The sequence below is a fragment of the Alosa pseudoharengus genome, unplaced genomic scaffold (assembly GCF_046254945.1).
Source record: "Alosa pseudoharengus isolate Yale_2024_CS ecotype anadromous, Long Island Sound unplaced genomic scaffold, YU_APseudo_1.1 YU_APseudo_1.1_scf_2, whole genome shotgun sequence".
In the NCBI taxonomy this organism is placed as follows: Eukaryota; Metazoa; Chordata; class Actinopteri; order Clupeiformes; family Clupeidae; genus Alosa; species Alosa pseudoharengus.
In genome coordinates this window covers 56,772,422-56,799,051 of record NW_027468663.1, presented here as the reverse complement: position 1 = coordinate 56,799,051, position 26,630 = coordinate 56,772,422, and the positions used below count along the sequence as shown (strand labels likewise).

General features: G+C 44.8%; 1 protein-coding gene across 1 annotated transcript in view; it reads right to left on the bottom strand.

The window, feature by feature from the left end:
- Window positions 1–5,287: 5,287 nt before the first annotated feature.
- Window positions 5,288–26,630, bottom strand: part of txndc16 (thioredoxin domain containing 16) — a 27,240-nt gene continuing 5,897 nt past the window's right edge. Inside the window, exons 8-19 of the mRNA XM_076295607.1 lie at window positions 25,936–26,102; window positions 25,419–25,479; window positions 25,166–25,322; window positions 24,610–24,756; window positions 24,348–24,407; window positions 22,531–22,699; window positions 21,723–21,859; window positions 21,016–21,100; window positions 15,913–16,051; window positions 14,902–15,068; window positions 12,204–12,394; window positions 5,288–7,366 (exon numbers count right to left, since the gene is read on the bottom strand). Coding sequence (XP_076151722.1) covers window positions 7,074–7,366; window positions 12,204–12,394; window positions 14,902–15,068; window positions 15,913–16,051; window positions 21,016–21,100; window positions 21,723–21,859; window positions 22,531–22,699; window positions 24,348–24,407; window positions 24,610–24,756; window positions 25,166–25,322; window positions 25,419–25,479; window positions 25,936–26,102 — 1,773 coding nt within the window. The 3' untranslated portion in view covers window positions 5,288–7,073. The remainder of the gene's footprint in view (window positions 7,367–12,203; window positions 12,395–14,901; window positions 15,069–15,912; window positions 16,052–21,015; window positions 21,101–21,722; window positions 21,860–22,530; window positions 22,700–24,347; window positions 24,408–24,609; window positions 24,757–25,165; window positions 25,323–25,418; window positions 25,480–25,935; window positions 26,103–26,630) is intronic.

Here is a 26,630-nt window from a genome sequence, read left to right as displayed (position 1 = left end):
CACTGTATCTACAGCCACGCTAAGTTGAATTGTAGCATTAAAGTGGAAATGGAAAAAAAGAGAATTTTTCCTTTTAAAATGTTCTTTTATTTCTGTTCCACTGTTCCTGTTACTGCTTTGGCAATACGGTGCATGATTTGTCAAGAAAGCACATTTAAATTGAAGACGCCATGAGAGAGGGGAGGGAGAGGGAATGAAGCTGCAGTTTCAAAGCTGACGCAGGAAGAGTGACTGAGTTATGGTTATGGATGGTTATGGGATTTGGCAGACGCTTTTGTCCAAAACGACTTACAGATAAAAACAATACAATATTTACAGTTTTTCTCTATCGCTTTAATGCTTGTGTCAACTCTGACATCACATTTTCAAAATAACTAACACGCAGGTGTATACAAAAGCACTCTGGCCAAAATGACACATTTCACTCGCAAAAGCCTCTTACTCTCTCATAACATTTAAAACATGCAACAAAAGCAAATGTTGCCTTCAAACAACACATCTTCTAGTCAAATCACTGTGTGATTTCAGTCAATCATTGCACAGTGCACACTGGACAACAAAATGCAAAATATAGTCCTCCAAAATAGAAGTTTTGCTATGTCTGTGCCATTTCTTTCTTATTTTTCTGGTATCAGAAAAACTGAAAAGACTAAATTTATTGAATAAAAATGATTAATTCCTCCCAATATGTAACTGTCATTGACATGTAGTACTGAAAATTCACAGTGAACAGTTTTAAAAAGTTGGTATGACTACTTTACGTAAGGAGAATAGCAATTACAAACAATACTGTAATGTCAATGCAATCAATAGTCTAATGAAAATAAATAATAATAATAAAAAAAAAATATATGATATAAATCATGATTTGACTGAAAGAACACCCCCTCAAAAGCTTTCCCAGAAATGCCCAGTTCAGATAGTTTAGAAAGGAGAATGTCATGGTTTACAGTATTAAAGGCTGCAGATATGTCTAGTAGAGTTAGACAGAGTGAGCAAAGGAAAGTATGAGAACAAGAGCGAGAGAGAGAGAGAGAGAGAGATGGACAAAATAGATAGTTACTGTAAGATAGTCAAGACTGTAGAAAAAAAGGAAATCCAAGGCACTCTTCTTCAAAATGATTTAAAAAGCCTTTTTTTTACTGGCTATTTCATTTCATAGGGTTTTTACATTTTCTATCATGAAATAGCCAGTAAAAAAGGCTTTTAAATTCTAAAATAATTGTGAAGAAGAGTGCCTTGGATTTCCTTTTTTCTACATTTATTTGAATTCTCGACCCCAAAGAGCACCTTCCTGAGCATGCGGTGAGTGGGAGGAAGTAAGAGTATGTGTGGGAGAGATGAGCAGATGAGAAGTAGCTGATAAGATCATGCAGAGAGAGAGAGAGGAGAGATGGACCAAGATAACCAGGAGGACACATCCACTATCTTCACTGAGTGACTGATTGAGTGAATGAGTGGGACAGCACCTGTGACTTATCAAGTAGGCAGTGGTTCTCAAACTTTTCTGTCATTCCCCACTTTGGAGGTGGGGAATTTTCAAACCCCACCTGGCCCCATCACCCCGGCAACATGGTAATGTTAAAATATTATTTTTGCATTTTGGTTCCACGTTACAGCTCCCGTCTTGGTCCGCAGGATCTGATGATGTTTTAATTACATTACGTCGGTCTGTTTATGACTTGTTTTGAATCTATGATCTTCCTTGTCAAAAAAGAAAGGCATTAGGCACAAAAAAACTAATTTCTTCTTGTTTGTTCGCACCTCACCTGTCATGTCTCTATTCCCCAATAGTGAGGCCCACCCCACACTTTGAGAACCACTGCCCTAAGGGAAAAGCCCCGGTTCATTTCACAGAGCAATGCTCAGCTAGAGATATATTTTTAATCTTTTTATTTTTATGTTATGTATTTTTATACATACCCTTACAGAAATGTCAGGTTTCTGGCCAACAGTTGCTGCAAATGTGTGACAAGGTCATATTTTTCACATGCAAATTAGGTTTCTGGCAAACAGTTTTGGCAAGGTTGCAGCAAAGTTATATGCAAATTATGTTTGTCACCATAAGTTCACTGGAAGTTCTGGGCTTAGTTTGGTGGCATATCACTTGTGAATACATTTGCCACTAGTCAGGGATGTAGTGGAGGCTGAACGCAAGTGAACATAGTTTATTCACCTCTGAAATTTCAGAAATAGAGTTTATCCACCTCTTATTAGAGTTTATCCATTTATTAGAGTTTATCTGTCTATTAGAGACAGAGTGAGTGAGTGACAGGTCAACCTAACCAGGCTGATTTTCCTCCAGCTTCAGACTCCTTCACAGAGTGAACCATATGCCACAAGCAAGTGAGTGTGAATGAAAAATGAATGAGTGTATGAGGGTGTATGAGTGAGTATGCATGCATGTGTGTGTATGAGGGTGTATGAGTGAGTATGCATGCATGTGTGTGAGGGTGTATGAGTGAGTGTGCATGCATGTGTGTGTATGAGGGTGTATGAGTGAGTATGCATGCATGTGTGTGTATGAGGGTGTATGAGTGAGTGTGCATGCATGTGTGTGTATGAGGGTGTATGAGTGAGTGTGCATGCATGTGTGTGTATTATTGACTGTGTGATAATGAGCATGTACTGTGCCAGAGTTAGTGACTTGAATGTGCATGTGAGTGTGAGAATGTGAGAATGAGTGAGTGAGTGCAGAGGTGAGTATGTGAGAATGAGTGAGTTAGTGCAGAGGTGAGTATGTGAGTATGAGTGAGTGAGTGCAGAGGTGAGTATGTGAGAATGAGTGAGTGAGTGCAGAGGTGAGTATGAGTGAGTGAGTGCAGAGGTGAGTATGTGAGTGAGTGCAGAGGTGAGTATGTGAGAATGAGAGAGTGAGTGCAGAGGTGAGTATGTGAGAATGAGTGAGTGAGTGCAGAGGTGAGTATGTGAGAATGAGAGAGTGAGTGCAGAGGTGAGTATGTGAGAATGAGTGAGTGAGTGCAGAGGTGAGTATGTGAGTGAGTGCAGAGGTGAGTATGTGAGAATGAGAGAGTGAGTGCAGAGGTGAGTATGTGAGAATGAGTGAGTGAGTGCAGAGGTGAGTATGTGAGTGAGTGCAGAGGTGAGTATGTGAGAATGAGAGAGTGAGTGCAGAGGTGAGTATGTGAGTATGAGTGAGTGAGTGCAGAGGTGAGTATGTGAGAATGAGTGAGTGAGTGCAGAGGTGAGTATGTGAGAATGAGAGAGTGAGTGCAGAGGTGAGTATGTGAGTATGAGTGAGTGAGTGCAGAGGTGAGTATGTGAGAATGAGTGAGTGAGTGCAGAGGTGAGTATGAGTGAGTGAGTGCAGAGGTGAGTATGTGAGTGAGTGAGTGAGTGCAGAGGTGAGTATGTGAGAATGACTGAGTGAGTGCAGAGGTGAGTATGTGAGAATGAGAGAGTGAGTGCAAAGGTGAGTGTGTGTGATGACTGAGTGAGTGCAGAAGTGAGTGTGTGAGTGATGACTGAGTGAGTGCAGAGGTGAGTGTGTGAGTGATGACTGAGTGAGTGCAGAGGTGAGTGTGTGTGTGATGACTGAGTGAGTGCAGAGGTGAGTGTGTGAGTGATGACTGAGTGAGTGCAGAGGTGAGTGTGTGTGTGATGACTGAGTGAGTGCAGAGGTGAGTGTGTGAGTGATGACTGAGTGGTGTTCCAGTAGAAGGACACAGTCAAGTCCAGAGGCTTCATGGGAAGCACGTGGATGAGATCAGGTCCTGTGTAGTGCTCTAATCTCACATGCCGCACAGCTCAGGTCCTGTGTAGTGCTCTAATCTCACATGCCGCACAACACTTTTTCTGTGTGTGTGTGTGTGTGTGTCTCACAGATGGTCCATTCTCATGTAGAGATCATATGCAGCAAAGTAATCATGACTGACTGGCCTTCAACAGGACGATAGCCAGTCCAGATTAGCGGCCGATCAAGGTTACTGTGTGCAAACGTTTCAGAGATGTGAATGGGAGCGTTTCTTCACATCTTGTACTTTGACCGTGTGGGCCTGTTCCATTATACACACTTGCTCCATGCTACTGTACCCCTGACCGTGGGCCTGTTCCATTATACACACTTGCTCCATGCTACTGTACCCCTGATACTTGCTCCATGCTACTGTACCCCTGACCGTGGGCCTGTTCCATTATACACACTTGCTCCATGCTACTGTCCCCCTGACCGTGGGCCTGTTCCATTATACACACTTGCTCCATGCTACTTTCCCCCTGACCGTGGGCCTGTTCCATTATACACACTTGCTCCATGCTACTGTCCCCCTGACCGTGGGCCTGTTCCATTATACACATTTGCTCCATGCTACTGTCCCCCTGACCGTGGGCCTGTTCCATTATTGTACCCCTGACCGTGTAGGCCTGTTCCATTATACACACTTGCTCCATGCTACTGTACCCCTGACCGTGGGCCTGTTCCATTATACACTCTTGCTCCATGCTACTGTACCCCTGACCGTGGGCCTGTTCCATTATACACACTTGCTCCATGCTACTGTCCCCCTGACCGTGGGCCTGTTCCATTATACACATTTGCTCCATGCTACTGTCCCCCTGACCGTGGGCCTGTTCCATTATTGTACCCCTGACCGTGTAGGCCTGTTCCATTATACACACTTGCTCCATGCTACTGTACCCCTGACCGTGGGCCTGTTCCATTATACACACTTGCTCCATGCTACTGTACCCCTGACCGTGGGCCTGTTCCATTATACACACTTGCTCCATGCTACTGTACCCCTGATACTTGCTCCATGCTACTGTACCCCTGACCGTGGGCCTGTTCCATTATACACACTTGCTCCATGCTACTGTCCCCCTGACCGTGGGCCTGTTCCATTATACACACTTGCTCCATGCTACTTTCCCCCTGACCGTGGGCCTGTTCCATTATACACACTTGCTCCATGCTACTGTCCCCCTGACCGTGGGCCTGTTCCATTATACACATTTGCTCCATGCTACTGTCCCCCTGACCGTGGGCCTGTTCCATTATTGTACCCCTGACCGTGTAGGCCTGTTCCATTATACACACTTGCTCCATGCTACTGTACCCCTGACCGTGGGCCTGTTCCATTATACACTCTTGCTCCATGCTACTGTACCCCTGACCGTGGGCCTGTTCCATTATACACACTTGCTCCATGCTACTTATGAGGTGTGAGACTAAAGCCACATGGAAAGTTGACGCAAATTACAAAAAAAACCCAAGAAAAATCACATTTTAATTTATTTTGATGAGGTGTAAAAAGCAATTCATATTATTTGGATATTATTTGTGTGGGTGAAATCAAGCTTTAATCCACCTACGTCAGACAGAATGATCCAGAGATCTGTGTGTGTGTGTGTGTGTGTGTAAAATTCCATTATTTGGTACTTTCTCCTTAGCCAAGTTAAGTCTCCTGAGAAGTGATAGACACTGAGAGATGCACCACAAAAATGACTTCAGCAGCACACTTATCTGTGTGGGTGGAGAGAGGCTGGCGTCTGCATGTGTCTAGGGGCTTTGAGTCTTTAGTAATTATTTGACCAGACCGGCTGAAGTAATACTAGCTGAAACCATGCAAGAGTGGATCCATATGGATATCATGCAATGATGTACACTAACATTACATTAGCCAGAGTAAGTCTCTGGGGTTACAATGTGTGGGAATGATTGGCGATGTGATGAGCAAAACGCTGAGTGGGAATGAACCTATGCGTCTCCAGGTCAGCTTTGAAAGAGCTACTCAACTTACCATCTGTATTAGCCATGTAAGGGAAGTGAATAACCTTTTCCTGAAATGTGCTAATCAGGCTGTAGAAGCTTGGCATTCCTGCGTTGGCCATGGATGTGTTTGCGCTCAACACTGAACCCCACTCAGTGAGACACTAAAACAAATGGCAAACAGACTAGCAGCTGACATCTCCACTTAACGACATGTTGAATAGGCCATGTGTGTCCATGCCTTTATGACACAGATGTGGCCTGACTAATGACAACTGTGTTTCCAATTAGTGGAGTGGGTTTGTCCTGTGCCCTGCTTTTCTGGATGCGATGCGCGTATTAGTCGTTAACGACGCTCCAAACGCAGAGACGCAGGTTCCGCCTGGACTGGCTCACAACTGACGTGGCGTTTCCATAACGTAGCGCTCTGGGAATGGGTGGGGAATGATGGGAATCCCATCAGGACTCCATAAAGACAAAACCACAGGCTCGTGAGGCTTCCTGTGGCGGTATCGTTTACCAACAAGACAACACGATCCCACTTTCCCGACCGTTCCCATCGCGCCGTTTACGAGCTTTCTGGAAATAATGACAAGATACCTACTGTTAGCGAAGATAGGCGATAGGCGTGATATGGAGCTCAACTCCTCGGCAAACATGGCATGGTGTGTTCATATGGAAGGGAAGCCACACACATGGCATGGTGTGTTCATATGGAAGGGAAGCCACTTGGTCACATGAAGCACAGTGTACCGAGAAGAATAAGAAACAGGCCACCAATTATGAGTGAGGAGGACCTTTTTTGGAAAGTTTCAGTGAAGTCAGTTTTTTATGGATGAAACAAACTAGTAAACAGAAGTGGCCCTCTGTGTTTACTACAGATTAAATATAAACACATATAAACAAGAAAAGAGAGGAAACGCAAGCAGACATGGCTCATTACTGCTTATTGTGAAGCAACATTTCGTGAGTGTTTTCAGGGATACATATGGTTGGTCTGGCAAATGTGTACATGTTTGTGTTTGTGTGTGTGTTTACGGGTAAGGGCAATCATCTGTCCGATGTGCATGCGAGTGTGTACGTGCGCACGTGTGTGTGTGTGTGTGTGTGTGTTCGGGGTCCAACACAGCTGTCTCCTGTCCAATGCACATGTGTATGTGTGTTCAATATTCAACACTGTCGGGTTCTGTGTGTGTGTGTGTGTGTAAGTGCGTCATCTCTTGCCCAAGAGTCTCCAGTGGGGTGAGAAGTTTCCTCTCGCTCTCAGAGATCAGAGTGTGAATCTGAGTGTGAGTGTGAGTGTATGCCTGCACATCGTGTGTGTGTGTGTGTGTGTGTATCGCTCTTAGAGTTCAGAGTGTGTGTGAGGTGAGGGTGTGTGTGCAGGAGCACCAGAGCTCCGTCTTTCACCATGATCCTCCTCCTCCTCCTCCTCCTCCTTCTCCCTCTCCTCCTCCTCCTTCTCCTCCTCCTCCTCCCTTGTGCTTGTCCTCTGCACTGGGCGAGCCTCTTCTCTGCCGTCAGCAGTCTTGGCCTTGGGGCTCCTCTGGGCAGCATAGCCTGGCAGCTCCTCGTCCATGACGGACAGGAAGTCAAAGAAAGGCACGCTGGGCTCCCATCTCTCATCTGGAACAACACCTGGGTGACAGAGCACAACAGATGAAAAAAAAAACGAAACTGACGAGCCTCATCAATCACCATTATCTTCATCATCATCATCCATCAATCAGCTACACAAATAACGTTCACAAAGAGTCCAGTCAGGGCCAGAGGCAGGAGGTGCCGTTCTTAAGACATCGACGTCTTTGAGACAACATTGATGAAATCAGTGGTTCTCAACGTTTTTTGAACAAACGCCCCTGACCACATCATGATTGTCTTGATTGCTAACAGTGAGCAGCGCTGTGGTGTTTTACCTCAAGTCTATAAGCAGAGATCCACTTTAGCATGGGCTGTGTGTTTATGAGCCTACATTTTCATTTTTGAAATGAATCGTTCATCAATTATAGTGCTTCGGCAGGCTATGCATAGGTCCTATTTTGTGTAATGAAAGAGAGGGAGAGACTATAAAGCCCACCCTATCAAACAACTGATAGGTCTGCAAAAATAGCCCAACGTGATGCCAATCAATTTGATTTGCCTGTCATTTTTCTCGTCATGCTCTCTCTTTCTCACTCCTGCAGGTAGGCTAATCGATTTTCCATAATAACAAATCGTACTGGCGTATTTTGATGTGAAAATGCGTGTCCGATACGCAAAATGCATACAGGTTGGCAGGTCTGTTGCTGTCATAAGCTTAAAAGTTGTGATGAATAACTTTGAGTAACGCCCCCCATTTGTGCCTGAGCGCCCCCCCCTCTGCTACCTTGTTGCCCCCCAACACTGTCCGAACGCCCCCTGGTATGTGGTACAACCCCCTCTCTGCTACCTTGTTGCCCCCAAACACTGTCCTGGGGGGCGGTACGCCCCCCCTTCTGCTACCTTGTTGCCCCCAAACACTGTCCGAACGCCCCCTGGGGGGTGGTACAACCCCCTCTCTGCTACCTTGTTGCCCCCAAACACTGTCCTGGGGGGTGGTACGCCCCCCCCTCTGCTACCTTGTTGCCCCCAACACTGTCCGAATGCCCCCTGGGGGGCGGTACGAACCCTACATTAAATCAAGCCCAATGGAACAAATCCGGATCTGAAATCGGGTGTTTGTACTGAGTGAGTTTTCATTAGTTCTTGATTAAGAAAGGGCACACTTCCAGGCGGAGACGTAATCTGATCCACCGTGGAAATTCCAAAAGCAGTCACGGTTATTATCACTGGAGAACGGGAACGTCGCAGCATGGATCGGCAGTGGGAACTGCCCAGGAACGTCAGATAACGGCGAGTCAGTGAGAATAGATATTCCCCACTGCTCTGCCCATTGTCAAAAGGGCAGCATGAGTCAGTGTTCTAGAAGGATCTGAGAGGCTGCTTATGAAAATGAACAGCAGGGACATGAGCCTAGAAAGTTCTGCCAAAACATAAAACATGAAAGAAATGGTTGAAGTGGGAACGATGCGGGAACAATGTGGGCCAATGATGGGAAAACAGATGAAACCAGTCGAGTTGTGCAAAAGAAAGGCGCATTCCTCTTTGTGAAAAGAAAATGAGGAACTTGACTGAGAAAAAGTAAAAAAAAAAAAACAGAAGCCAGTGAGGCATTCACACATGTGGAAGATTGAGCAAAAATATATGTCCAGTGCACAGGATGCAAGAAAAGTGAAACAGTGACTGGACTCCCCCCAGGGTGAGTTTAATTTCACTGATGGCTACCAGGCAAAAGGCCTCAGTCTCATGAGAGAAAGAGAGAGAAAGAGAGAGAGAAAGAGAGCGAAAAAAGAGGGAGAGAGAGAGAGGGAGGGAGAGAGAGAGAGAGAGGGAGAGAGGGAGGGAGAGAGAGAGAGAGAGAGAGAGAGAGAGAGAGAGAGAGAGAGAGAGAGGGAGGGAGAGAGAAAGAGAGAGGAGAGAGAAAGAGAGAGAGGGGGGAAGAGGTCACTCCTCAAGTAGCACTCCTCCTCCTCACATCAGGGGAAAGCAGCAAACATCCAAAAATAAACCCAAACAACAGGGCCGCCGCCAGACTGCTCCGGGCGCCAACTCGGATCAAGGTGAGCGGGAGAGGAGGGGGTGAAAACACATGCGCCGGCCTGACTTCCTAATGCATGGTGCCCGGGTGACCACACACAACAGGGGCTTGCACCCCAGAGAGAGGGGAACAGCGGTTACAACAACAACAACATCAACAACAACATCAATAACAACACAAAACAGACTGAGAGAAACGTGGTTTGGAGCTCACGCCTGGGCCATGTGGTGCCTGTCTGTGTTTTTTTCCCCCTTTGGAATTTAAACTGCTCATAAAAGAATAATACATGAGAGAATGGATCTCTAAAAGGACTGAATTTTCCTACCATTAAACAAAAAGACATTTTAATAAGACTGATGGATAAACCTTCACCGCTACCTGGCACAAAATGAAAGAAAGACAGAGAAAGAGATAGGCACAGAAAGAGAGAGATAGAGAGAGAGAAAGACAAGACAAAGTAGGAGAGAGAGAGAAAGAGTGAGTTGGCATCAACAGCATCGGTGATCTCTGTAGCGGTACTCGAGCCCAAGAGGACTGGCACCAGCCGCAGCAACTCAATTAAGGGATATGGTTTCGCCCGCTCTGCCTGCTCCTCATAGGAAGCAGATGGAGTCTGGGGCCACTTCTGGGAAGCTGGCACTGGGTCAGCGCTGCTCTTTAGCACCAGAGGACCTAAACATCCACTCAGGCCCCATCAGAAGAGCGAGAGGAGGGAGACGAGAGATGGGGTCTGTGGGGAAATCAATGAAGTCAGTGATGAAGTAAAGGAGCGATGGGGGGGGGGGGGGGGGGCAACGTTACCATGCGGACAGCTTTTTACTGTAATGCCATCTGGACAATACCGATGATTGCTTTTACGTGAATGGGGCGGGGGGGGGTGGGGGGGGGGGGTGCACAGTGGGGGGCCGAGAGAAGACGGAGAGGAGAAGATGAGCTCACGGACAGTGATGAATGGAGAACAGGGTTCCACAAAGGCCTGAGACTCTGAGATGATGGAGAACAGGCCTCCACAGGCAGGGAGGGTGTCATCATGATGGAACTTTGTGTCACAAATTAAACCCATCAACACCAGTGAGTCAATAGAGCTTCTCCTAAGCCCCAAATTAGTACAGCAGACTGGAGCGGGGGGGGGGGGGGTGTTGAATGTGGAATACATTAGCCGAATTAGCGGGGGCAAGTGTTTATTTGTACAACTTTACAGTGCTTTGTGAAACTGCGCTGCCTGTGACTGAGGATCCTTATACAGGCATAACTATGTTAACACTACACTACATTCTTCCATTCCAGATGTGTGCTTTTCAAACCCGCACAGAACGTGATAATGGCTTTTGGTCAGTACGAAAAAAAAATTTACACTCTGTTATGAGAAGTAAGAGTAATGTTATAGAGTGCTATGTGCTGTAACTGCTATCAGCTAAGCTTCAGTGAGGCGTGTCCAGTACTGGCTGCCATAATGGTAGCCTAGAAATCTAGACGCACCCTAGCGGCAGCAAATGTAATTTGCAGCCAGGGTAGTCTAGCAACTCGTCGTTGGCTTGGAAGCGGGAAAAATTAAACTTCTATCAGGCCAATCACATCGTGTTTAGAGTCGGCGACGGTTCTGCATGAATTTCCTGCTACTTGAAAACAAAGAAGATGGATGCTGCTGCATGCTGGCGAACAGTGGTCTTTGAATCGCGACTCGAGTTAAGCTTTTTTTAAATTGGCAAAAGTTTGATCAACTAGCCAACTAGCTCCGCTTGTGGGAAAACGCATGGGACTCATGAGTTGTAGCGCTATCCTATTGCGTGCAGAAGGAATTTGAAAGACAACTCTTTATCCCGCCCATCGGATTGAGCACGGCGAATGGTGAGTTCCCAGACCCTACATCTTGATGTGGGTCTGGCTCTTCAGGCTAGCAGTCTGGAGGTATTAAACAGATCTGATAACAGTGGTGGATTATCAACCCATTAATTTCAACAGGGCTAAGATGGGGTTCAAAGCTCCTTCAATCCAGGAAGTATGACATTCACTAGACATCTTACTGATCACTATGACCTGACCAAATGTGTGTATATACTGCGTATATAATGCATATGGCACAATACCTGCTGTGACTGGAGTGACAAAAACTCGTGGCTGAAACCAGCCTGTGGGAAACAATGCACCTGGAAAGCTCCTAATGTCCAGAGAAAGGGGCAGTGGTAGTGTAGTGGTTAAGGAGCTGGGCTAGCGTGCAGTAGCCTGTAGGGCGGTGGTAGTGTAGTGGTTATGGAGCTGGGCTAGCGTGCAGTAGCCTGTAGTGTAGTGGTTAAGGAGCTGGGCTAGCGTGCAGTAGCCTGTAGGGTGGTGATAGTGTAGTGGTTAAGGAGCTGGGCTAGCGTGCAGTAGCCTGTAGGGCGGTGGTAGTGTAGTGGTTATGGAGCTGGGCTAGCGTGCAGTAGCCTGTAGGGTGGTGGTAGTGTAGTGGTTAAGGAGCTGGGCTAGCGTGCAGTAGCCTGTAGTGTAGTGGTTAAGGAGCTGGGCTAGCGTGCAGTAGCCTGTAGGGTGGTGGTAGTGTAGTGGTTAAGGAGCTGGGCTAGCGTGCAGTAGTAGTGTAGGGTGGTGGTAGTGTAGTGGTTAAGGAGCTGGGCTAGCGTGCAGTAGTGTAGTGGTTAAGGAGCTGGGCTAGCGTGCAGTAGCCTGAAAGTTGTCGGTTCAATTCCCGGCTTCCACCGTTGTGCCCTTGAGCAAGGCACTTAACCCCAAGTTTCTCCAGGGACAATGTGATCCCTTGTAATATAGCTGACATATGTAAGGCACTTTAGTCAAGAAGTGTCTGCTAAATGTAATGTAATGTAATGAAAGACCCACATAAACCATCAAGCATGGAGCCCCTACCTGCAGGCTCCTCCTCTTGCCTCTCCACACCCTGAAGCCACTGGAGGATCCTCCCAGACTGCAGGGGGCGCTGTGGGGGGAAGTGGAACACCTCTCCTCCGGAGCGCAGCTGAGAGAGCACCAAAGCTGGGAGCTGGGGCGAGGCGCCCAGGTAGGACTCCAACACAGAGCTGCCTGCAGGTGTCCTACGACTGCAAGACAACACAACACACTGAACACCGATATCTTTTTACATACACACAACACACTGAACACCGATATCTTTTTACATACACTACACAACACAACACACTGAACACCGATATCTTTTTACACACACTTGCGCTCTTACAGCCGTAAAGGTGCATTTTTTCCATCCAAGTTAACAAATTAACTATATCAAAATTTACAAAGACAATATGTTATGAAGTACAAAACCGATCAGCTATGGCTGAGATAAGTCGCTAAAGTTAGCAAGCTAGCACCTAGCCTTTGTCCACCCTTTCTAATAATACTACAGTACTTTATACATTGAGATAGCACTGCTACGGAGCCACTGAAGGGTCATGCTGTTGATTTTTTGTTTTCTGAGCGACTTTTGCGTTCACTCACAATAAAATTGCATTCCTTTGAAATAGTTTTGCCTTTGCCAAGTACCACGCCTAAAGGAGAATTCTGATCTTTTTCAACTCTAGGGCCACTTTTGAAAAGTACACTAGCTAGCCAGGCCAGTACAAGAAATACAGCGGGGAAAGTAAGTATTGAACACGTCAACATTTTTTTCAGTAAGTACACTTCCAGTGAGGCTATTCGCATGAAATATTCTACAGACATTAGTATTAATTTAGGTAATCCACACATATTAAAAAATCCAAACATTAATGTCCCTGTAGAGTTATGAGTAAGAAAGTGGAATGCCACAGGAAAAAAGTATTGAACACGCCTACTGAAATTTCTTAAATACTTTGTGGAAAACCCTTTATTTGTAATGAGAGCTTCAAGGCATTTCCTCTATGACGAAACTAATCAGTCGCAGTATTCAGGTGTGATTTTGGCCCATTCTTTTAAACAGATAGTCTTTTAATATTGAAGATTCCAGGGGTCCCTCTTGTAAATCCTGATCTTTAGGTAACTTCCAAAACTGTTCAATTGGATTTAAGTCAGGGCCTTGATTTCCTTTCTCTGAAACCAATTGAGAGTTTTCTTTGCTGAATGCTTTGGATCATTGTCCTGCTGGAAGGTCTAGCCATGTCTCATCCTCATTGTCCTGGTGGATGGCAAGATTCTCCAAGAAAAAATGGCTCCATTCATCATTTCTTCAACTGTATGAAGTCTGCCAGTACCATGAGATGAAAAACAGCCCCACACTGTGATGCCTCCACCTCCAAACTTCACTGTTGGTATGGTATTTTTAGGGTGATGCACAGTGCCATTTCTCCTCCAAATATGGTGTGTAGTATGACATCCAAAGAGTTAAATTGTGCTCTCACCTGACCAGAATACATTCTCTCAGTATTTCATAGGCTTGTCCAAATGTTGTGTAGCAAACTTTCAATGAGCTTCGACATGTTTTTCTTCAGTAATAGAGTCATATGGGGTGAGCGTGCATAGAGGCCATGGCGGTGGAGTGCATTACCTATAATTTTCTCTGTAACAATTGAACCTGCTGCCTCCAAGTCTTTCTGGAGTGGTCATTGGCTCTTAGGCTACACTTCTGACTATCCTTCTGACTTCCTGGTCAGAAATCTTGTGAGGAGATCCTGTGCATGGCCGATTGATGATGCAGTGATGTTCCTTCCACTTGCAGTTAATGGCTCCAATACTGCTTACTGGATGATTCTGAAGTTTTGAAATGCATCTGTAACCCGTTCCATTGATATGTTTTGCAACAATAATGTTGCAAAGGTCTTGGAAGAGCTCTTTGCTTTTACCCATCATGAAATGTTTCTTGTGTGACAACTTGGTAATGAAAAACCTTTTTATAGCTCATCAATATGTACTAACCCAGCTTACATTAATTTGCACAGATAGGAGGGATAATTACTCTCTAACTACTTATAGATTCCAGCTCGTTCCTTGCCATTCCTTGCCTTTGTGTACTGCTTTTTCTTAGCGTGTTCAATACTTTTTCCCTGTGCCATTCCACTTTTTTACTCATAACTCTACTTATGAACATTAATGTTTGGATTTTTTTTATGTGTGGATTACCTAAATTAATACAAATGTCTGGTGAAAATTTCATGCAAATAGCTTCACTGGAAGTATACTTACTGAAAAAAATGTTGACGTGTTCAATACTTATTTTTCCCCGCTGTACATTCATAAACGAGCAGATGGCTATAATTAAAGTAAATTACTTTTTTCACTGCTGACAAAACTCAGGCATGCCGTTAAGTGTCAGCTAACATGGAGAGGATCCCTACAGAGACACACATGTTCCTGTTTACCCCAGTTAAGGTACAGAAGTTGTGTGAGTTTTTGAAATTGCCCCCATATGAAGTTGATGTTAGCAGATGCCCCTAGTGAAGATGCTTGGCCAGCTAGCTCAGCTAGCTCTATGCCGAAAATACTGATCGGGTCCGAGTCCGGCTTGCGGTCATGTCCTGGCCCTGCCCCCGTCTCCCTCTCTCCCACTCACTCACTCACTTCCTGTCTGTCTTCGCTGTCCTGTCGGAGTGAAGGCAAAACGGCCAAAACAAATCACCAAGAGTGTACACACAGATTTATCCAGCATGGCAGGTAGCGCTGCAGGTGCCCGGCGTGTAGCAGTGCCCGCATCTCCAGCAGGGCGGCGCTACTCTCGGGCCCCTCCTCCCTCACAAACAGCAGCAACAGGGGCATCTGCAGCTCCAGGTACTGGGGCAGATTCTCCACGGTCAGCTCTGGCTAACAGGCGAGGGGGGGGGGGGTAAGATAGGACACAGATGGAGCCACATACAGAACATGTGTGAGTGTGAGAGAGGGAGTGAGTGAGAGAGGGAGTGAGAAAAATGTGAGAGAAAAAGTGAGTGAGTGAGATCACAGATACAGTGGAGAAAAAAGTGAAATGAAAGAAAGAAAGAAAGAAAGAAAAAAGAAAGAGAGAAGAAATGGAAATAATGAGAGTAAGACAGAAAAAGAAGGAATGAGATTGAATTGCAGATAGATAGATACATAGACAGAGAGAAAGAGGGCAAGAGAGAGAGGGAGAGAGACACACAGAGGTGTGAGCATGTGTCAGACACACAGACCGCAGACACAAGGAGAGTTTCCTCTTGTGAAGCCAAAGGGCCGGCTGGGCTGGCAGTAAGCAGCGCATCATGAGTCTGGCAAACACTGTCAACGTCCAGTCCTCACAGTTGAGCTTGCCCAGAAGGTAGCCATAGCCCCCGCTGCTCCACTCGTCTGGCCAGACGGGAGGAATACACAACTCTCAGAGGATCCTGAGTCTGGCAGACATGCTTTATGTGATGGCCCGTTGGAGAGATTTTCTCTTTCACTGATTACATTTCAGAAAATCCCTCCATTCTGTGGTCCAGCCTTGCTGTAAACACATTGTCTCTCATTCTTTCTTGTGCTCCCTCTTTCTCTCTCTCTCGCGCTCTCACTCACACACACGCGAACACACGGCCGCACACACACACACACGGACACACACACCACACTCAGTGCCATGTACACATATACACAAACACACACACGTACACACTCAGTGCCATGTACACATATATATATACACAGAGGCACTCACAAATGGGTCCAGCGTTGTGCTGCGGATGAGTGTGATGAGTTCTCCCGGTGAGGAGGCCTGAAGGGAGTGGACCTCCGTCGGTCCCTCAGAACCTCGAGACACCAGCAGCGCAGGCAGATCCACGGGCAGCTTGCAGGCCCTGCAGGCAGCACAGGACACTCAGTGCCATGTACACACACACACACACACCACACTCCACACTCAGTGCCATGTACACACACACACACACACACCACACTCAGTGCCATGTACACACACACACACACACCACACTCAGTGCCATGTACACACACACACACACACACACACACCACACTCAGTGCCATGTACACACACACACACACACACCACACTCAGTGCCATGTACACACACACACACCACACTCAGTGCCATGTACACACACACACACACACACCACACTCAGTGCCATGTACACACACACACACACACACACCACACTCAGTGCCATGTACACACACACACACATACCACACTCAGTGCCATGTACACATACACACACAAACACACACACACATACCACACTCAGTGCCATGTACACATACACACTCACACACACAAACACACACACACATACCACACTCAGTGCCATGTACACACACACACACACACAAACACACACCACACTCAGTGCCATGTACACATATACACACACACACACCACACTCAGTGCCATGTTCACACACACACACCACACTCAGTGCCATGTACACATATATATACTGTATACACACACACACACACACAGTAAGCACACTCGGTGCCATATGCACACACACACACACACAGTAAGCACACTCGGTGCCATATGCACACACACACACACACAGTAAGCACACTCGGTGCCATATGCACACACACATACATAGTCAATGCCATGTACACACAGACATACTAAACACATCCAATGCCATGTACACAAACACTCAGGGCCAGATGTACTAACTCTTTTGCGCCCACTTCAGGCGTATTTGTTGTTTGCATGTAAAAAAATGGCGAGGTATGCACAAACAGGCCGCACTGAGGTAAAAGTGCATACTGCCTGTCGCAGGAGCTGAGAATGTCAGATTGCGCTTTTCCGTCTCATGCATATGCATTCATAGCAGGGTCAGGACAGGGAAAGTGGGAGTTTCATGTAAAAAGATGGGAGGAGAAGAGTAAAATGCCCCTACTAAAACTGCCCATGAAAGCGCGCGTCTAATTTGCGGCTAAATATTTCCACCTTGTAAAAGCAGGTGTTAAATGCGGTTTGCCGTTAAATGCGTCTATAAGAAAACCTTTCAAAGACAACATAACCGCTATTTAGAGCACCAGTTTTGCATCTTTGTACTATATCAAAAGCAACCTTAACTTTCGTTGGCCTTTCGAATGTCTTACTTTCAATTTCACGTCATCCACTTAAACTTTCCTACTTGCTAGATTTGACCATAGATCTTCCATAGCCTACATGCACAAGTAGGCCTAGATTAGGTAGAACTAACTGCTCTTCATTATTTTCCTGCTTGTTGACATCATGCATTGTATTATTTCATGATCGTTAAACTGTGCTTGTGATCAAAGTATATCGTTCAGTTGTTAACCTTCGTAAATTGTGGTAGGGGGCGGAGAAAGGCGCTTTTTACCTGATGAAGTCCAGGTTTGACAAATACGCCGTTAACATAAGTGTCATAGCGTGCGGTTTCTGCAGGTTTGATAAATACGACGTTAACATAAGTGTCATAGCGTGTGGTTTCTGCAGGTTTGATAAATATGACATTAATATAAGTGTCATAGTGTGCGGTTTCTGCAGGTTTGATACGACGTTAACATAAGTGTCATAGCGTGCGGTTTCTGCAGGTTTGATAAATACGACATTAACATAAGTGTCGTAGCGTGCGGTTTCTGCAGGTTTGATACGACGTTAACATAAGTGTCATAGCGTGCGGTTTCTGCAGGTTTGATAAATACGACATTAATATAAGTGTCATAGTGTGCGGTTTCTGCAGGTTTGATACGACGTTAACATAAGTGTCATAGCGTGCGGTTTCTGCAGGTTTGATAAATATGACATTAATATAAGTGTCATAGTGTGCGGTTTCTGCAGGTTTGATACGACGTTAACATAAGTGTCATAGCGTGCGGTTTCTGCAGGTTTGATAAATACGACATTAACATAAGTGTCGTAGCGTGCGGTTTCTGCAGGTTTGATACGATGTTAACATAAGTGTCATAGCGTGCGGTTTCTGCAGGTTTGATAAATACGACGTTAACATAAGTGTCATAGCGTGCGGTTTCTGCAGGTTTGATAAATACGACGTTAACATAAGTGTCATAGCGTGCGGTTTGATAAATACGACGTAAACATAAGTGTCATAGCGTGCGGTTTCTGCAGGTTTGATAAATACGACGTTAACATAAGTGTCATAGCGTGCGGTTTGATAAATACGACGTAAACATAAGTGTCATAGCGTGCGGTTTCTGCATGTTTGATAAATACGGCGTTAACATAAGTGTCATAGCGTGCGGTTTCTGCAGGTTTGATAAATATGACGTTAACATAAGTGTCATAGCGTGCGGTTTCTGCAGGTTTGATAAATACGACGTTAACATAAGTGTCATAGCGTGCGGTTTCTGCAGGTTTGATAAATACGACGTAAACATAAGTGTCATAGCGTGCGGTTTGATAAATACGACTTAAACATAAGTGTCATAGCATGCAGTTTCTGCAGGTTTGATAAATACGACGTTAACATAAGTGTCATAGCGTGCGGTTTCTGCAGGTTTGATAAATACGATGTTAACATAAGTGTCATAGCGTGCGGTTTCTGCAGGTTTGATAAATACGACGTTAACATAAGTGTCATAGCGTGCGGTTTGATAAATACGACGTTAACATAAGTGTCATAGCGTGCGGTTTCTGCGGGTTGGCCATGGCGCTCATCACGCTATATCTGGCCCTCAATGCCATATGCACACACACTAAACACACTAAACACACTCCATGCCATGTACACACACACTAAACACACACACACACACACTAAACACACTCCATGCCATGTACACACACACTAAACAAACCACGCCAGCTGCCTGTCTCTAGGCAAGAGTTAAGTGTGCTGTCTACTGTACTGGTGCCAATCCTGCCAGCGTGGCACTCTCAAACACACACACACACACACGAAGAACACTCTTGCCCTGGACTTAAGAATGAAGCCTCAGGGAGACAGCCAATGGTGTCGGGGTCAAGCACATAAATCTTACCATGTGCAGATCAAACAGAGCTGCATGTCAATCACATGCTATGGGCTGATAAAGTTGTGGTCTCTAACCTCCAATGGAGGGGGGGGGGGGGGGCTGGTCAGAGTACAGTAGTCTGCTCACCTCTGCAGTTCATCTGGAGAATTTAGTCTGGTTTACATCGGCCATTACACACTTTCTTAAAGACCATATGCAACCACCTCTTTAGGCAAGTTAAGCTGTAATTTAGAAATATCTGATTGGCAATATCTGCTGGAGTTCTCTGTATCCTGCAGGTATAAACTTTATAGAGGGTGCTTATCCAGATCCTTATCTACTGGTATATAGTTCAAAAGAATAAAGATAAGACATTATTTAACTCATAATCATTCAAACAATCAAGCTTTTTTTGTGTCTGGGTCAACACACAATTAGTGCTCATTGCATCAATGATGGCCAGTTGTGTGTTGAAGGAACAGAAACGTACGCTGGCCTGTGGGCTGCTCAAAGGAATCTTTGATTTTGAACTCATCGAACTTTAGCTTACACCAGAGGGATGTGCTATGGCTTTTTAGTCATGCCAGCTGCATCACTGCTTTGTAGAAGGGACACAAACATCCAGTATGTCCTCTGCAGATAATTATCAGGGGCTCAGTTTTGCGTAGGAAGCTGAAATGCTGCGTTTGAGTTGCATTACAAGAAACACTGTCTATCAATGTTTCCAAGACAAAGAATATGATCACAGCACAATGTTTCTCAAACTGTTATTCAGAACATGAATGTTGAGATAGTAAATTAATATAAATATTTAGGAACCATCATTGACAGCAAATTATCTTTTGAAAGCAACACAGATGCTGCCTGTAAAAAGGCCCAACAGAGACTGTTGTATAAAATTATCCTATGGGTTGTAGACATCATGATGAGAGAACGAGTTTGAAACTGTAAAGCGCCTTCTTTTTGGGACAAGTTTTTGACTTCAGCACTTATAATGGTGTATTTTTGTAACGTTGTAGGCAAGATGTTTGGACTTAATTTCTGGCCCGAGTCTGAATATCTGCCACGACAAGACTTTTCTTTTTGAGGAAGATGTATTTTGTATTGTGGTGTGGTACAGTGGTCTTCCAATGATCTTGCAAGCGTAAGCTAACAAAGCTGGTTTGTGTAGCGTCTAAGGTGTTTGGGGGTACAGCTACCACAGCTCCAGCATACTCCAGCACACTGTATATGATAAAAGGGTCAGGGGTAAGGCTAACCACATTTTAAACTGCCCTGATCACCCACTTTTTGGGGAGTTTAATCTGCTCCCCTCAGGTCGCCATTTTAGGTTACCTTTATTAAGAACTAGACGTGCCAGGGATTCTTTTTTCCTGTGGCTATTAGGAACCTGAATTCACTTGATTGATCTCTTGAATCTTTATATACATTATGTGATTATTTATTTACTTATGTATTCCTGTCCATGTTCATTATGACAGATGTACCTGTGTACTGTCCAATTGGATTCGGTCATTGGGTGTCTCCATTGTTGTTGTGTGTCCTGTACTTTTCTGTGTATGTGTTTTAGACATCCTGCTGCACACTAAGTTTCTTTTTCTAAGGAAAAATAAAGTGAAACTTGAAACTTGAAACAATGGCTTAAAATCCTCCATCTATCAAACATTGGATATGAAATTGAACAATTATACAAGGAAATGGTTCAGTTGAAAAAGAAGCCTGTTGGTGTGTTGTGTGGCACCATCGATGACTCTGAGAGCACATTTATTTGATTTGAACACTTGAGACGGGGAGGTGGAAATGAGGAGGCCGGGCCCTTCAGAAGCCGCGTTTATGGGCTCATGAGCGCTCTGCCTCGGAGAACTTACCAGTTTTGGGCCGGAGTGTCAACAAACATCCCAAGCAGTATCTCTCCCCTCAGCCCTCTCGACGCTTCTTCAAATAAGGACACTCCTGAGGGACAAACAGTACAGAGGAGAAACAGTGGACAAGAGAGGAGGATGTGGGGGGGGGTGTGTGTGTGTGTGTGTGTGGGGGGGGGTGTGGGTGTGGTTCAGACCTGAGGTGCGTTCAGAAGTGGCGAACGTTTGCGTCAATACGTTTTCTCTGAACATTTAACTCTAATTTCGTATGAGTGTTCCATTTTATCTGTAGCCCTTCGTCCAGCTCCACTGCATGTTCGCTGAGAACTACCTCCCTCCTCGAACTGCCTCCTCAAACTGCCTCCTCGAACTGCCTCCTCAAACTTCCTCCTCAAACTGCCTCCTCGAAGGTCTGCGACATGTTTGTGAATGTTCACCTGTGTGACCATGTGAACGCTCTGCGACATGTTTATGAATGTTCACCTGTGTGACCATGTGAACAGTCTGCGACATGTTTGTGAATGTTCACCTGTGTGACCATGTGAACAGTCTGCGTCATGTTTGTGAATGTTCACCTGTGTGACCATGTGAACAGTCTGCGTCATGTTTGTGAATGTTCACCTGTGTGACCATGTGAACAGTCTGCGTCATGTTTGTGAATGTTCACCTGTGTGACCATGTGAACGCACCCCTGCTGCTGGTGCTGGTCCTACCTGGGTCCCGTCTGGAGCTGAAGGCTCCCAGGGCCCTGACGGGGGCGAGGGCGCCGTGGGGCTCGTCCAACCCCCCCTCCAGGAAGGTCCGCACCTCCTCAGAGGACGCGAGGCGCAGTGGGCTGCCCAGCCGACTCCTGGCAAACACACACAGGAAATGAGGTCAGGACCTTCACGTCCACAGTGGCGCGCCAGATGGCGAGGCAAACATCACAAGCAGCAGGCACAAACACAGCCACTCGAGGCTGCCTGACCCCCCCTCACCTTACTGGCACTACCGATTCATGACATTTCCTCCCAAACCATTTCTCTCATAATGGGCCATTCTCCCGGGCTGGATCAACAATGGATGAATGGATGTCCTCATGCACTTCAAACTGAGTTATGGCAATTAGGACTTTCATCAGGACGTCTATCTGAAAATAATGGATAATGGGACTTAAGTTGGAGGATGATTGATGTTTGAAAGCGACATTTATCCGGATAAAACTAATAAAGCCTTGATTTATCTTTCTATTAACCCAAGCAACAATGATGTCAGAGGATCATAGAAAGAAAAATGTGTTGTTTTTATTATTAAGCTCAGCTGACACTCTATGAACTCTAATGTCTTCTTCTGACATTCCCACAATGTTGTAACTACTTACACAGCTTAAGTGTTGCACTGGCAGTTAAGCTAGCTGTGTACCACAAGTATTGAGCCAAATCGCAGGGCTCTGGGGATGCGGAGGGAAGTGTGTGCATCCGGGAGGGATTAGCTGCTCTGGGAAACGGAGGAGAGGGCTAGCAGAGGTGGCGCGTCACTCACAGCAGGATGAACCTGTGCAGGCTCTCACTTCCCATCATGCCGCGGTACAGCTGGGCCCCGTCGCCGCGGCGATACTCCACCACTGAGGGGAAGGAGTTGATTTGTTGGGCGCCGCAGACGTCTGTCCACTCTCCACAGTCTACAGACACCAGAGCGACATCAGGGAGACCTGGCCGAACACACCCACACATATACAGTACAATCAATATGGGGCTTTAGCACTCAGGGAGACCTGGCCGAACACACCCACACATATACAGTACAATCAATATGGGGCTTTAGCACTCAGGGAGACCTGGCCGAACACACCCACACATATACAGTACAATCAATATGGGGCTTTAGTACTCAGGGAGACCTGGCCGAACACACCCACACATATACAGTACAATCAATATGGGGCTTTAGCACTCAGGGAGACCTGGCCGAACACACCCACACATATACAGTACAATCAATATGGGGCTTTAGCACTCACACAGACACAGAGACTTTGAATCGCTCAGCCTTTCTGGGGATTTGTATATGTCTGCACTTGCACATAAATTACTGTGCTTACACAATCTCCAATACTGAGCAGGAGCATATGTGATCTGTTATGAGCAGTGATGCCAGTGTTTACACTGTGCAACATTCACAGGGGTTTTCATACATTTTTAGACTGTATTTGCAATTTCACCACCCAAATAAATGTCAGGTGGCGCAACCAAAAGTTTCTAAAAAATGTGTATACAGTGCTTAACAAATTATTATTTTGTGGTTGACCTTGGTATTAAAAGTAGTAGTAGTTTTATGAATGGGCAGGTATTTTGGTTTTCCAACATCCAACTTCACATTTAAAATGTGAATTTAAAATAAATTTAAAATAAATACAAATTAAAAATGTATATTGTTCAATAGAATAATTAAGTACAACACATTTTTCAACCATTTCTTCACTTCAATCCACTATTTGTTGGTTTAAATGAGTATTTTACCTGGTTGCACCACCTGACGATGCGGTTGAGTCACCTGACTTTGCTACTAATTTCAAATTAGACAGGCATCTTCTTGGACACTTACAGAATATAACCTTTTGACTTTGCTAGCAAGTTCATCCATTATTTTCCAATAAGAGTTTTATATTAAAATAACATTGTATTAATTTGCTCGGACGGTTGCACCACCTGACATTTTGAGGGTTTGAGAAGACAAAACATAAAATATATACAATTTTTATGATAAACAAAAAATATGTTCAAATTATACAGGTTTTATAGAATAAAACGATGCTTGTTATGAATCATTTAAAATTATTTTAAACCAAAGTAATGAACCCCGACACAGAAATCTGCATGTCACGTCATTGACCCACACAACCTGATAGAATTCTTATGTTTTTGAAAAGAACTGTATTATAAAATTGTATAGCAATGTAACATATTAGTATAATCTTCACAGCTCTACATTATAACGTGTTGTCCATTTATGTATTTCATTATTACCTCTTGTTTTTAAATGGATGTTTCTGACTATTGTGCTATTATCTCTGTAACTATAAATCTGCAAATTGTTGCGATTATCTTTTTTAAAATTTTTTTTTAATTTATTTCATAATTAAATAAAAGTAAACTCATACATAATAAATAAAATGACAACTAACTGACTGCTGTCTTATAGTGAAATAATAGCTAAAATCTGATAGTTAAGATGTAGTCAGTAAGAGTCACATGATTTATTAGATTCAGTTGACTCTAATAACAGGAACTGGAAGTCAGCAAATCAAAAGGAGAAGCTCTGAAGATGAGTGTGTTAAGGTCGGATTACTTCCTTATTACCTTCCAATGCTTCAGCAACCTCAACGAATGAATGCAGGAAAGCCATGGAAACAGCATCCCCTAGTGGATACACAGAGACTGGCTAAAGGCAGTTCACCAAAAGCATCTTCTTATAGCAACAAATAAAGTGAAGTTCAGTGAAAGTTGTCTTCATTTCAGGAAAACACTTACAAATCCACAAAAATATTTACATATTTGAAGATAATCAATAACATGTGAGAGTGACGCTACACTGTGTGTGCGTGTGTGTTTCTGCACTTACATTTGATGAAAAACAGCACCACCAGGTGGTCATGCTGTGCTAGTGCACTGGTAAAGGTATCTGCAGTGAGCTCTAAGACTGGCTCCAGGTCCAGCATCTGATCCCGGTCTCTGTACACAGACTCGGCCACCTCATCGTCCAGCACATCTGGTAACAGAAAAGAAAGGCAACACAGCTAATAAAACCAAAACCTCTGCTTTGGACACATAATGACAACCAATGCAAGCGGGAGGGATGTACCAGTGACTCATGATGATAACTATTACATTTCCTCTCATTTGACTGTTTAAAGGCGCGCCATTTAACCACAAATTAGAGATTAGACTTTCATACTGGCAACTCTATGTAATCTAATTCTAATTCTAATTCTCACATGTGAAAAAATGCACAGTGGTTCATGAATAGTGCACATGCATCATTGTCTGTCTAATCCCCTACACCTGAGACCATTAAATATGATAACTATGATCAAAATCTCTCCTAAGATCCACACCCTGCTTTCATTTCACAGTGCAGAGAGAAGAGCACTTTGTGCCGTACACCGGCAGCATTGTACCCAGAGTGGTCCATTGATCTTCATCGTCCTCGTCCTCTTCCTCTGCCACCTCCTCTCCCACAGAAGCGACCGCCTCTTTGAAAAGTGTGACCACTTCCTCTTTAAAAAGTGTGACCATTTCCTCCATGTTGTTAAATGTGACGTGCTTCACGGCAGACTGTGGTGAGTTGAAAGAAAACAGTGTGGTGAGCAGATGACCGGTGGTTTGATGGCCACTTGGGGATTAGTCTGAGAGCATCTGAGACACACTCACCATGTCTGAAAGCCTGTAGGCTGCATTGTACGTCACAGGGGTTTGAACATCTGGGCTATCCCTGGCAGGAAAGATGAGGTGAAACTTCTTTAAAATGACATGGAATACAGAAAGACAATTACTTTCAAACCAGTTCAAGACATCCTACCTAGGAGATTTGCTCTACTCTAAGTAAATGAAGTGTGGAGGAGTCATTTAAACTATTCATCTCTGCTCCATGGCAGGGATTAGGGATTCTACATTGTTTAAGAGAACAGTAAGACAATGATAGATCCCTTTTTAATAGTTATATCTTATTACAGCTTGGCATTTCTTCGAGATCATTAGGAGTTTCATGTTTTTTTTAAAGTGCACTTTGCTTTCTTTCCCCTCCTAGTTCCTAGGTCCTAGTTCCTAGCTCCTTTCTTTGCCCTCCTAGTTCCTAGCTCTTAGTTCCTAGCTCCTAGTTCCTAGCTCCTTTCTTTCCCCTCCTAGTTCCTAGCTCCTAGCTCCTAGTCTCCTGGCACACTGCACAGACCTGTGGATGAGCACGACTCCAACCTCTCCCCGTAGGCTCCTTGCGAGCGCCTCAGCTGTGGCCCGGTCCAGGCTCTCCGTCTGGGCCTGAGTGAAGAGGAAGAGAAGGGGCACCTGGAGGTGACTGTAGTCCACCTCCACCTCGGCAGGGTCCACCCACGCTTCAGTCTGGCAAGGAAACACATTTACGTTTACATATAGGACAATTCCATGGAAAATTTTGTTTTTTGTAACATCCATAACGCCAATAAAATGTGATGGTATGGTATATGATATGAATAGCATTTGCCATTTTGGCTGAAAAATGTACATGAAGAAAAATGCACAAAAAATAAATGTTATCATTCACGTCATACAAATGCCAAGGCATTTCACTGGTGTTATGGATGTTACAAAAAGTCAATTTTCCGTGGAATTGCCCTATATTCATTCAGCAGACACTTTTATCCAAAGCGACTTACAGAAGGAGAATAACAGTCAAGCCACAATGCAGAAGAGACCTTAGCTGGGAATTACTACTGCATCTGTCGACACTATTACTAGAGTTTTAGTTTTAGATTATTTATTTAGCACAGATTTACATCAATGGTGCAAGGAGGGAACGAAGCCCAAAGGGCTTGTACAAGAGTTCTTATAGAGGATAAGAGAGCAGACATTATAAGTACTAGTCAAAGAGTTCCTCAGAGAGCAGACATT